Raw genomic sequence first — 12,648 nt, 5'->3', positions numbered from 1 at the left:
TCGACCCCTGGTCAGGGAAATAGATCCCACATACTGCAACTAAAACCCAGCACAGTCAAATAAATAAATAAAAATAAATATAAAAAATGAATAAATAAATACAATCTGGAAGGATCTGAATGGCCCACCCACCATAGTGCACCCCCATGCCCAGCATGGAGCTGGCATGTTTGAGGGCTGTGTCATTTCTTGTGATTGCATGCACCCTGGTCCAGTGATACCCATACCCACCCGGGCACAGCAGGCTTTGAGAGGGGGCACCGTTGTCCCTATCACACAGGTGCGGGGGCAGAGCAGTGGGAATCCCCAGGTGCCCGACTCTGAACTCATCCTGAGGCCGGAAACTGGCCTGTCGGGAAGGGCAGGAGAGACAAGGGAACAGGGACAATCCCAGGGCTGAGATGGCCCAGAAGGTGACTGGGCCGTGGTTGGGTGGGATCTCAGGGTCTGGGAACAACCCCTCAGGATGCAGTGACCCGTGCTCTTCCCCTTTGTCCCCTCCCCCCTGCCCACCATGGGTCAGCTCCCTGGTCCCAGCCTAGACATCTGGAACTGGGACAGACAAAGGGCCGCGAGGAGGGACAATAACCTTCTGTCCATTTTCAGATGCCGGGCCGGGCCTGGCCAGGGCTGGGGGCCGGAGCCCCGGCAAGGCGGTGCCAGGCCCCCCGCGGGCAGCGGACAATGTTGGCAGTGATGGAGAGGAGGCATTTCAAAGCGTTTTGTTCCCGATGACCCCCCTCCCCCCCAACATCTCGCCTCAGCTCAGGGTGAGGCCCCAGCCCCACCCCCAGTCACCCAGGCCCCTGCTCTGGGCGGCTTGGGGACCGGCCACATTCTTGACCTCGGGGGAAAAGTTTAGACTCTCTGCGCCCTGGGCAACAATAACAGTGTCACAGACCTGATTTAGGAGCAGCGCTTACCATCACAAAGCGGCAGACAAAGAGCTTGGTCTGAGAACGCGCCGGGCCTCTGCTCCTACTCCTCCAACCTCTGTTCACTCCTCTCCCGGGCTCTGGCTGGGCAGGACTGGGTACCAGGGCCTGACCCTGGGCATAGAAAGCCAGAGCAGGACTCAGGAGTGAAGGAGAAGGGATGGGGGATCCAACTGGGAATGAGGGAGCCTGAGAGCTTTCCTGAGAGTCCCTCTCCTCTCTGGGCCTCAGTTTCTCTCTCCGTAACCAGGTGGCTAAACTATAAGGCTGAAAGCAAGAGGCTCTGATCCTGCAGACAGGGGAGGTCTCTTTGATGATGATCATGAAAAGGATTTCTCACTTCATTCTGGGCGCTTCACAGAAGCCAGGCACTGAGATCACTGACTGACCCCTTGCTACCTTAAGTCACCACTTCTTTTTCTTTTTTAAATGATGGAGACCACGAAGCAGCATCCTCTGCCTGTTACTCTCCCAAAGGAAGAGAAGAATTATCAACAGCCAGTGGCAGTTGCAGAAACAACCCTCAGAGCAGGTTTCACACTCGAGAGAGAACGGTGAGCCTCTTCCTCGGGGTTTCTGGTGTTCGACAGGGTCAGAGAAACTTCTCTAGTAATGAACTATAGACGGGATTCCTGAAAGGAGAGTTTTTCATCCCCTTTGATCATTTAATCCTCACCAACCTCACAAAGCAGGTGTACCGTAAACCCTAGTTTGCAGTTGATAACTGAGGTTCAGAGAAGCTGAGTCGCTTGTCCAAGGCCACACAGCTTGGAGGTTACAGAGATGAGGCGAGGCTGGTTCCCCTCTGATTATAGATTCTACTGCGGAGGGAAGGAGAGAAGGGCAACGAGGCAGCTGGACCCTGCTGAGTCCTGGGTGGGAGGGCCTCTCCTCCCAGCCAGAAGGCTATGAATAAATAAATGTCTGATTACTCCCAGGGGGAATTCCACCCTTGGAGCAGGTGCCTTTAAAAACTAGATTGATTCTCATCTGTGAGCAGAGATTGGCCTGGCCAGACACCCAGATGCAGGGGATTGGACACAATGACCTCTAGTGGAGACCTCCGAGTAATTAGAGGCGGGATAAGGGAACATTTGAAGGCTTAGGATGCTGGAGTCAGCCTGTGAGTTCGAATCCCAACTCTGACTTTTCCTAGCAGTGTGTTCACAGACAAGTGACTTCCACTTTCTGCAACTCTGTTTTCCAGTCAGCAAAACTGCACCCACCTTCTAGGAGACCATTCAGGGAAGTACATGCAAGGCCTTGGAATGGCACCTGACTCAGTGAGGGCTGTCTGCTCCACAGGGCAGGACACCTTAAGGTGGGCACTTTGGGGACCCTGTGGCAGGCAGGCAGCTGTTGGCCTCGCTTTCCAGGGAGTGGTTGGGCTTTGATTACAGCATGAGGCACTATGGTTACACCCTGAGCTCTAAGGGGGCCCTGTGTTCTGGGATCTGAAAGGCCGAGGCCAACCATGGTGTCCGAGGGGCCATCAGAAGAGACTGTGGCTTCTCTGATGCCTGGGCAGGGGTTCTTGGGCCCTGGGCACAGTGCCTGGAGAGAGGACGGAAAGCAAAGGACGCCCTGGGAGGTGCTGTCTGCAGTCTGCCCTCCCACTGCTGTCCCTGAAAAATCCAGAGGGACCAAACTATGTGGAAGGGCACGGCCAGGGACCCGTGCACGGCATCCACACGGCATCCACACGGCATCCGCAGCACAAACGGTACTGCCCTTGGCGTCCTCAGGGGGCCTGGTGGGCTTGAGTTCCGACTCCGCCACCAGGATGAGTTGCTATCCCTCTCTGAGCTCATCCCAAAGGTTGTTTAGGATCCAGAGTGTTCAGAGGAGACCATCCCAGGAGCCTCTGTGATTCCACAGGTCTAATCAAAAAGCTGGCTTGGAATCCAGGCGTCCTGCTCGGCAGACTCCAGCCCCTTCTGCCTCCCTTCATCCGCGAACTTCCGCTCCAGCTCCTCTAATCACCTTTGGCTCCTCTCACCAAACTATCAGTGCCACGCACACTCAGACAGAGGGCGAGACAGCCCGACAGAAACTGGCGCAGACTTCTGGGGATGCGTGGGGCTCCCGGGAGCCCCAACAAGGACAGCCTCCTGCTCCCTCACTGCCTGCTTGTGAGGCTGGAGGAACACTCACCTGTGGGGCAGACCATCTGTCTTGGGGTCCCCTCGGCCCGGGAGGCGGGTGGCGCTGCTGGAGCCGCTGTCTCTGGCACAAGGTGACTTCCCTACGCAGTTCCTGCTGCTGAGAAGGGCCGGTCAGGCAGGCCTTCAGGTGCCAGCCCGCCCTTCCTGGGCACAGATTTTCCTGGCATCTGCTGGGCAGGGAGGGCACTGGCTGAGGGCTGGGCCGTGGGGCTGGGCAGGACTGAGGCAAAGGTGTTTCCTAGGGGGCTTGTCTGCAGTCCCTGAACCCACTCCTTCCCTGGACACCGTGGGCCGGGGGTCCAGGAAGCCTGGGCCCTTGGGAACCCGGAGAGGGTGGATGGAGGAAGGCTGAGAGGAGCCCCAGGCCTCTGCCCCATCCTGCCCCCTGCACCCCTCCATACCCCCCGCTCCAGCAGGCCAGCAGGGCTCAGGCTGAGGTGTTTGTTTTTCCTGTCTTCACACTGACTCCATTCAGAGAGGCCTTTCTCCACCCCCGGCCAGTGGCCAGGGAGCCAGGGCACCAGGGAGAGAGATCACTGCTCCCACCCTGCTGTTTGCAACCCCCTCCTGCCATCTTCCCTTCAGGAAAGGCAGCGTCCTCGAGGGCTTCCCGGTTTGGGGGGGTACTGCAGAACCTGGGGGGGACTGGGGCGGGGGGGGGCCCACCCCAGAGAAGAGTAAAAGAGGGAAACCAAATGGAGACGAGGCGGTGGGGAAGAGGCCGTGACGTGAGGTCAGGAAAGGAGGGAAGAGGGACAGGGCTGTGCGAGGGCCTGGCAGGGAGCAGGGCTCCTTGCAGGAGGCCCGGGCAGAGGTGGGTGGGGAGGGGGCACAGAGCCGGAGCGACGGGATAGGGGACCGGCACCTTGACCGGCTGACGCAGGGCCACACGCCTGGCTCTGGGCCCTCAAGGCTGGGAGCTCCCGACTCCCACCTGAAGAGTAGCCTCTTCCTCATCCCTCGGTCCAGGGCCCCAGGCGGCGGGCGGGGGCTGTGACCTGGTCTGGGGCCCCGGGGGAGGGAGGAGGGTGAAAAGTTTCCCCAAGTCAGAAGGCCACGGGGGATGCTTCTCAGGGGGGTCCCGCTCTTTGCTCCCTCTGACTGTCACGTTGGTACATAAAGGGGGTAGAAAGGTCAGATGCGGCCTTTCAGGCCCGTGGGAAAAACTCTGCCCATTTCCCTAATCCATATTTATTGGTGTGAGACACTGGGGTGGGAGGAAGCCCGCCGCCCCCACCCGTCGCCCCGGCCAGGCCAGGTTAGCACTAAGAACAGGCTCCATGTCACCCAAATCCTACTCTTTGTCTCCAGATTGGCTCCAGAGTCCTCCCCCTTCCCTCCTCCCCTTTGCTCCCCCCGGCCACCACCCCCGCTTTGGGGTTGCCAAGCAACCGTGGAAGGGTAGCTGAGATATTTTCTTTATTACAAGCAAAAGCAAGACAGCATCATGGCCCCAGGAGGGGAGTAGGCTGGGGGCTGTGCTCTGGGGGGACCTCGCTACCTCAGTTTGCTCCTGGGCATGGGCAGTGGGGAGACAGGGCCTCAGAGCCCAAGAGAAAGGGGAAGGCGGAAGCGAGTGGTCGTGGCTAGGCGGACGGGTGCACAAATGGGGACCCAGTCCACAGAACGCTGGAGGAAGCGGCGGAGCCCGGTGGCCCAGGGATGAGCCCTCACCTGCCACCCACCGACTGTGCGTCCTGGGCTAAGTCACTTCCCTTCTCTGGGCCTAATTCTACCCTTTGATAAAATGAGAATAATAACGTGTATTATCTCATTTAATGCTCACATTAACCTCATGAACATTCATTCCCCTCCCCCTTTTAATGGCTTAGTAACCTGAGGCTCAGAGAGAATGGGATGTGTTTCCCAGGGAAATGGCAGAAAGTGAAGATTCTTGAGCCCCAACCGTTTTCTTAACACCAGCTTTATTGCGAAGTAACCCACATACCATACAATTTGCTCATTTAAAAATGTACAATTTGGGGACTTGCCTGGTGGTCCAGCAACTAAGAATCTGTCTTCCAGTGCAGGGGATGCAGGTTCAATCCCTGGTCGGGGAGCTAAGATCCCACATGTCAAGGGGCAACTAAGCCTGCACCGCAACTAGAGAGAAGCCCACACACCCCAACTAAAGAAGCCTGGGCATGCTCTAATGAAGGATGCCACGTGCCACAACTAAGACCAGATGCAGCCAAATAAATACATATATTTTTTTAAATACATATTTTTAAAATATAAAATGTACAGTTTAGTGGCTTTTAGTGTATTCAGAGTTGTGTGACCATCACCACAATCAACTTTCAAACCTATACATCACCCCAAAAGGAACCCCGTACCCATTAGTTTTCACTCCCTATTCCCCCCAAACTTCTCTACATCCCTAGGCGACCACTTTTTGTTTTCTGTCTCTATGGATCTGCCTATTCTGAATATTTCCTTAAATGGAATCAGACAATATGTCTGAGTCCCAACTTTTAACTTCCAATGGCTCCAACATCACTGGGTGCTGGGGAAATAGAGGTGTCAGATGGTGGCTTGGCTAAGAACATGGCCTATGCTGACAGGCAGACTTGGGTCTAAATCTGGGCTCTGCACCTGGGGGCAGTCACTTCCTCTGTCTGGGCCTCCGGTTCCTAGCATGTACAATGGGAACTCTAACAGTGTTCCTCACAAAGTCATGAGCCTTGAGAAGTGCTTAGCCCCAGGGGACTTCCCTGGTGGTCCAACGGCTAAGAGTGCACTCCCAATGCAGGGTGCCTAGGTTCCATCCTTGGTCAGGGAACTAGATCCCGCAGGTGGCAGCTAAGACCTGGTGCACCCAAATAAATAAATAAAAATAGATATTTTAAAAAGTGTTTAGCCTAGCACTTAGAACTTAATATATGGTTGTTTTGAACTAGATTATAATAACCATACATCCGCACCTCTATTAATATTTATCCCTTTATTAATAAAAGTTAGCACCTTCTAAGAGTCAGGCATTCTTCTAGGAGTTGGAGATAGAGCAATGAACAGGACATGATCCCTGTCCACATAGGGTTTACATTCTAGGAGAGAGACAAACTCGACAGTGGGTAAATAGCAGACTTTCGGGGAGGGCTACGTGTAATAAAGGGCTTCCCTGGTGGCTCAGTGGTAAAGAGTCCACCTGCCAATGCAGGAGAGGTGGGTTCGATCCCTGATCTGGGAATGTCCCGTGGAGAAGGAAATGGAAACCCACTCGAGTACTCTTGCCTGAGAAATCCCATGGACAGAGGAGCCTGGCGGGCTGCAGTCCATGGGGTCACCAAAGAGTTGATCGAATGACTGAACAACAAGGAAAACGTGTGATAAAGACAACAGCACAGCATGAGGGAATGAAGCAGCTGGGGGGAGGTAGCTACTTCAGTTTGGAAGGCTTCTCTCTCCTGCCTTTACTTGTTTCATGGAGAAGAATGTCTTTTGTAAACTGAAATCTATCATGCAGGGTGGAGGGGTCCTGAGGATCCCCTCTGAGTGGGGCCAGTGGCCGGGTTGTGTCATCTTCTGAGACTGGGGAGGTATCAGGCTGTCAATTCATTTCCAGGGCAGGCCACTCAGACTGTCACCACGTAAGAACACTGGCTGCTCTGAGAGAACTCTGCACAGATGGGGCAGTAGGAGCCCCAAGCCGGCAAGGGCCTGGCCTGGGGAGACTCACTGAGTCATCGCGGGGCTCTTTCCTCTCTCCCAGGCCACAGTGAAACCTGGACTGATGGGGGCATCCGGGGACAGGACTCCGGGGGCGGACATATCTGGAGCAGGGATGCAGCCTGACTGACCTGTGGCCACAGCTGCTTCCAGTGCACCTGCCTGCCAAGCTCTGGTCCTGAGCCGGCCTCGGAGCACAGACTCGCGGCTGCAGCGTGAAGGAAGCCCCCTTGAGTGAGCCCCCGCAGTGAGAACCTCAGCTGAGTGGCTATATTATGCACCCACAGTCAATTCCTTATTCACTTTATCTTCCATTCAGCTGTCCCAATGTCTGTTTTCTCATCCATCTATCTGTCTGTCCATCCACCCATTCACTGAAGTACAACTCCTATAAAGCATTCACCCATTCATTCAACGATTCGATTACTTGAGCATATCCTTTGTGCCGGGCACATTGTCTGGTTTAGTACTTGGTCAGATGCCAGTCCAATCCTGGTAGGAAGGGCATGCCTAGCTGGCAGTGTGGGTGACTCTGCCACCTTCTTCCTGAGAGTTGGTCTTTCTTTTTTTTTTGGTCTTTTTTTTTTTGGTCTTTCTTAATAAGGGAGAAGGGAGAGAGCAGAGACTGGGAAGACTTGCGTACACACTTAAGCCTGAATGTAAATGTGCATGTATGTGTGTGTGTTAAAAGATAACGATAAAACCTGATTGCAAACAAATGCAAGGCATATATGGGCTTTCCCAACACTGTGACCATCTGACCATCTCTAGGGAAGCAGAACAGGAGTGATGGCCCCATTTCACAGAGGCAACAGCTAAGATTCAGTCTGTCGGAATTCACTTGCCTGGAGGTGCAAGGCGATGCTGCCTCTCCCAGACATTGGCTCACATCCTCCCCATTGGGAGAATCAGTTAGTCCTGTACGGTCACAGAGGATTTTGCTAAAACTTCAGTTAAAGGGTTTTCCTGTGGCCCTCATCCTTTCACTGGGGCTGGTTCCTTTCTCTGTGCCTGTCTGTCCACTGGATGGAGATACTTCTGGACAGGCAGTGTCAAACTCTGTTCATCTTCCCCTTCCCCCTCCTCCCAGGCACTGGCATACACATAGTACAGGTGCTCCCTAAATGTGACTCATTGCCAAGTGCCCTGAGGTCTCCCGGACCGTTAAGAACCAGGGGGCGGGTGCTTTGCTCTGCCATCGCCTAAGCCCAATGCTCCCACCAGCTCTCACCTGCAAACCGTCAGTAGCCTAACTGGTCTCCGTTGTAGGCCAGCTTGCCTCTATATTCCGCCCCCCTCCCCCTGACTTGCTACACTCCAGAGTCAGCAAACCTTTAAATATGTAAATCTGAACTTCTCAGACCTTCCAGGATCCCCACTGCGTTTAGGGTAAAATCACAGATCCTCCCAGCATCCTTCAGGGCCCTGCGGGGGTCAATCCCGGCTCTAACGCTACTTCCCCTTCACGCTCCAGTCATGCCAGAGCTCTTTCCCTCCCAGAACTCCCCAAGTTCTTTTTTGCCTGTTGGCTTTGGAGGTGCCCGTCCCTCCTCCTCGGCGCCCGCCCGCCTTCACCTCGCTGGCCTCTCCTCTCCTTCGGGTGTTCTCCTTTCCTGGCGCTCTCCTCCGCTGGGCATCTCCTCCAGGGACGTCTGCCCACGGCTGAGTCCCCGCCTAGCACACAGTAGGCAGGCTATAAATATCTCTTCAGTGACTGGCGGGAGGACCCTTCAAGGCTCCTTCATTTCCCTGAGGGTGAGGGGAACTGACCCTCCTCTTTCCAGGACCGACAGCTTTAAGTAGCTCTGACGGACACCCGTGCAGAGACCCCTCTCGTCCTCTCCGTCAAGGTTGTGTTTTGCCAGGCTGGTCAGGGGCTGGGCCTGGATTATAATTTATGAACAGACACAGGGTGCCTCCTGGGTTTCAGTTCTGAGTGTGCATTTACGCAAGTCCTCTCCATATCTTCTGGGGCATCCATATCTCACATCAAGGGTGGGAATCTATGGTGGGAGTCAGCTTCCAGTTCTGGCTCTGTCACCTACCACTGGGGACAAGGGACTTAGCTAGCCACCAACCTGTTTCTTCATCTGTAAAATGGGGCTGCTAACAGTGCCTACTTCTCAGGGTCGTTGTGAGGAGTCAACAGGTTCCTACCTTTAAGGCGCTTAATGCTTGGTACTTAAGGCACTTGTCATAGTTATGATTATCAGATGGAGCATTCCCAGGGAGTTAGGACCTGGTAAGCAGGGCTCCCTCTCTATAAAAACTCAATTTCAAGTATTACTCATCGGACGCCTTTTTCCTCAGCTTCCTTAAGAAATTCCAAGTTAATGGGGTTCGTGTTGAAGTCAGCGATGGCTATTCAGTGATTGGCTGCGGACAGGGCACTGTACTAGGCTCGAAACGCAAAAAGATCAGGAAGACCTACTTCCTGTTCCAGTGAGGAACACAGACCCACGGAGACTCGCAGTTGAGTGGTGGCCCACAGAGTGAGCAGAGGAGGGGATTTCAGCGGCAGGAGCGAGGCTGCTTTGGTGCCTGGGGAACCCTGGGGTACATGGAGAGTGGAAAGGGAAGAATGGCCAGGAACTGGCTCTATAGACCTATAGACTGAGAGCCTTCTCTGCACCAGACCTGGCTGGGCTGGGCTGGGGTAGGCTTATATCAGACCTAGACAGAGCCCCTGCCCTCCTGGACCAGAGTGGCTGTCCAGTGGAAGAGACAATGACCAGACAAGAATGAATAGATTCCACGCCCCTCTCACGCCCTCCTGCTCCCCCACCCCACCCCCACATCCCTGGCAGAGCTGAGATATCCAGGAGCCCGCCAGGAGGTATCCTGGGAGTAAGCTCTTGTCCTTGGCCTGAGTCTCAGGACCCCTAGCGGGGGTGTGGTCTCCGGAGATGGTATCTTCAGCCAGGGGGGCTTGAGACTGCATCTCCCCTCCTTTATCCGGCAGCACAGCCTTTTAAGGGGGTGACCCGCTGACCTCTATACTGTTTCCCCTCACCCTCCAGCTCCAAGTCCCTGGGGCAGGAGCTTATGGAAGGAGGGCTCCAGAGGCCTTAGGTTTAATGCAGATGTGTGTGTGTGGGGGTGGCTCAGGATTGAGCCTTCAAATTCTGGGGTCCCCTGGGCACTCTTGGGGAGCTCAGTCAAGGTCAGGGGCCTAAGTTAGGTCCATGGGAGTGCAGGGCCGAGCTGCGGGTGCCCGGCCCAGGAGAGGGAGGGGGCGATGGGCAAAGGGTTCAGGCGAGGGAGCAGGCGGGGCACTGGGAGTCTAGGATGCAGGATGGGGGTGGGAGGGCGAGGGGTCCTGCCGGTGCAGGGGTGGGGGGTGGCCCCCGGGGAGGGGCACGCTATGTCTTTAAGAGCTGCCTGAGCGCAGGTTGCAGCTGCCTGGCCAGCCCGAGAGACAGCGGAGATTCATTACCCGCCGACACAATGACCATTGATGGCCCCGTGGCGTTATTCAAATCCAGTACCAATTGCAGCCGAGCCCCTTTCTCCGCGCCAGGCCCGTATTGTTGGAGCGGCCCACTAAAAGCCCGCCCCGGCCCCGAGCCGCCAGAGGCGCCCGCTCGGGCTCAGCCCTGCGCCTCGCCAGCCCGCCGGCTCCCAGCCCGGCTCCCCGGGCGCTGCAGGTGACCCGGCGGCGCATTCCAGAGCTCCCCGCCGTCCCAGCCACCGCCGCCGCTGCCACCGCCGGCGCCCCGGCCGCGACTCAGCCACAGGGAGGGAGAGCGCCCGAGCCGGTGCGTGCGCGGGGCTGGGCGGGGGCGGGAGACCCACCGGTGCAGCAGCCCGGACCCCGGGTTCGGAAACGCGACCCCGCCTCGGTCCCCCGTCTTTCGGATTCCCAGCGAACCCGGGGAGCCCAGGCTGGGGGCGGGGAGAGGGGAGTCGGGGTTCCCCAGGCCTGACACAGGAGGCTCCCCCGACCTGGGGCGGCGCAGAGACCCAGCGCGGGCTACTCTAGGGACCCCGGGCCGCGATCGAAGGAGACGCACGCCGGGGGCGACGGGGATCCCCACGCAGGGTCGGGATCCGCGTGCTTGCTCGTCCACCTTACCGCGGGATGGGCCGCGACCGCCGAGCGTCTGCGAGGTCCGCGCAGCTCCGGAGATCTGGTCCGGTGCTTTACAGGAGCGAAGCGGAACCCCGCAGGAGACCGGGGCCCTGAACTCAGGGGCTTCGCCACTGATTGTCCAAACGCAATTCTTGTACGAGTCTGCGGCCAACCGAGAATTGTGGCTGGACATCTGTGGCTGAGCTCTGGGAGCGACAGGGGCGGGAGCCGCAGGGAACCAAGCTCGGCGCGGGCGAGACCCCTCGGGTGGCAGCTGGCTGGCCCCAACGCGAGGATCGCGGCCCCGGCCGGGCGCGCAAAGGAGGGACGCCGGTCCCTGTCACCAGCGCCGCCATCCTCCTCTCTTCGTCGTCGTCCTCGTTCTCCTCCTCCTCTGCGGGTGACCAGTCCTGGCTGGCGGGGTCCTCCAGCCGATCGCGTCGTTTCCCCCTTTTTCAAATTTCGGCCGGGAACGAAGCTGGCACGCCGCGGCGGGGCCCAATTGTGGTCCGGAGAGCTCGTCCTCGGCCGGAGCCGCAGGAAGTCGGGGGCGAAAGGAGATGCCGGCGGACTGCGCTTGCTAACTCGTTTTGAATTGATTCTAACCTAGCCTCCCCTGCCAATACCCCCAAAACAAGCCTAAACCGACCCCTAAATCCCCAATAAACCGACCCTTCCCACCAGCTCCTCCAGACCGACCGATGGGCTGAGCTTCCTCCGGCTGATGCTGGAGTCGGAGAAGCGTCCAGAACGATGCGCTCCAGCCGGGCAATTGCCTCGGCTTGGGAAACAGAACTTGGAAAACGAATCCTTTTCATTAAAGACAAATCTTCTAAGATAGTGGGGTTTATTTGTTTATTTCCTCAAAAGTGGGTTCAGGAGTTACCTTGGCAGGGGGGCAACTGGGTGGTGTTGGGTCTAAGCCCGGGTCATCCATCCCCGACCCTTAATGTGCTCAAGCTGGAAAATGACCCCAAATGCTGTGGAGTGTGGCCCTGGCCAGCTTCAGGGCACCCCTCCTTGCGTGGAGAACCTGCTTTCCCCAGCAGCGCATCTTCCTGCCCTACTCATCAGCAGTAATGCACTAATTGGGGTGCTGGGGAGGAACGGCTAGCCTGTTTCTAGCCCTCTCCCCAGTGCAAGCAGGAAAGGAATCCTCTCACCCAGTTTCCAGGACTTGGAATGCTGTGGAGGGTGGGGTAGGGAGTGGGTAACGGGGGCACCGTAAAGCCCAGCGGGGCTCAAGTCCTCCCTTCCCTGCAGGAAGGGACATCCAGGTTACAAGAAACCAGACAGGCTGATCCTTAAAGTGAGGCTGTCCCTTGCCCTGCTGCTTAACATGGAGACCCTGACCTCAGCACCTAGAGCGGCTGGTCACACAGCCTCTCCCTCGACAGGCACCTGCACCCATAACCTCAACATGGCTACCCCCCCCCCCCCCCCCCCCCACACACACACCCAGAGGGCCTTCCTCCACCTGCAGCAATGCCGGGAGCAGCTCACCAGCCAGGGGGTCATCTGTCCCCAAGGCCTTGAGACAGCACAGCCCCTAGCACTGTTAGGGCAACTGTTCGGCACTTCTGTCTCACTGCACAGTGAGAGCAGTTCCACCTTAAATTATTAACATTTAGTGAAAAGCAATGTTTGGGGCGGGATGATGTTAATGCCCTATTTTTTTTTTCCTTTTTTTTTTGAGGTCTCCCTACAGCAAACAAAGCTTTTTCTCCAGGTCATGGGAAGTGGGGCTCAGCAGTCTTAACTATGCCTCCTCCGTTCTGAGGCTGCTGGCTGCGGCTTGTGGGACAAA

At 56.8% G+C, this 12,648-nt stretch overlaps 2 protein-coding genes and 1 non-coding gene across 3 annotated transcripts; all 3 read right to left on the bottom strand.

Moving 5' to 3' along the window:
• Positions 1-4,057, bottom strand: LOC122442527 (uncharacterized protein C6orf132-like). The gene is made up of 4 exons (XM_043470379.1): positions 3,767-4,057; positions 3,090-3,338; positions 924-1,049; positions 1-349 (listed from the first exon to the last, which is right to left on the bottom strand). The coding sequence occupies exons 1-4, from the start codon at positions 4,055-4,057 to the stop codon at positions 56-58; spliced, it is 960 nt and encodes a 319-aa protein (XP_043326314.1). The 3' UTR covers positions 1-55.
• LOC122442818 lies at positions 1,374-1,583 on the bottom strand. Its single transcript, XR_006269796.1, has one exon. It is a non-coding gene; the product is annotated as a small nucleolar RNA U3 (small nucleolar RNA).
• Positions 4,058-7,361: 3,304 nt separating the features above from the next.
• LOC122442218 (translation initiation factor IF-2-like) lies at positions 7,362-12,618 on the bottom strand. The gene has a single exon (XM_043469716.1). It carries the CDS (start codon positions 11,032-11,034, stop codon positions 10,360-10,362), a length of 675 nt encoding a protein of 224 aa, XP_043325651.1. The 5' UTR covers positions 11,035-12,618; the 3' UTR covers positions 7,362-10,359.
• Positions 12,619-12,648: the final 30 nt, after the last annotated feature.

The sequence above is a fragment of the Cervus canadensis genome, chromosome 5 (assembly GCF_019320065.1).
Source record: "Cervus canadensis isolate Bull #8, Minnesota chromosome 5, ASM1932006v1, whole genome shotgun sequence".
Taxonomy (NCBI): Eukaryota; Metazoa; Chordata; class Mammalia; order Artiodactyla; family Cervidae; genus Cervus; species Cervus canadensis.
Note: the sequence above shows the minus strand (reverse complement) of the source record. Positions and strands in the feature narration are given on the sequence as shown.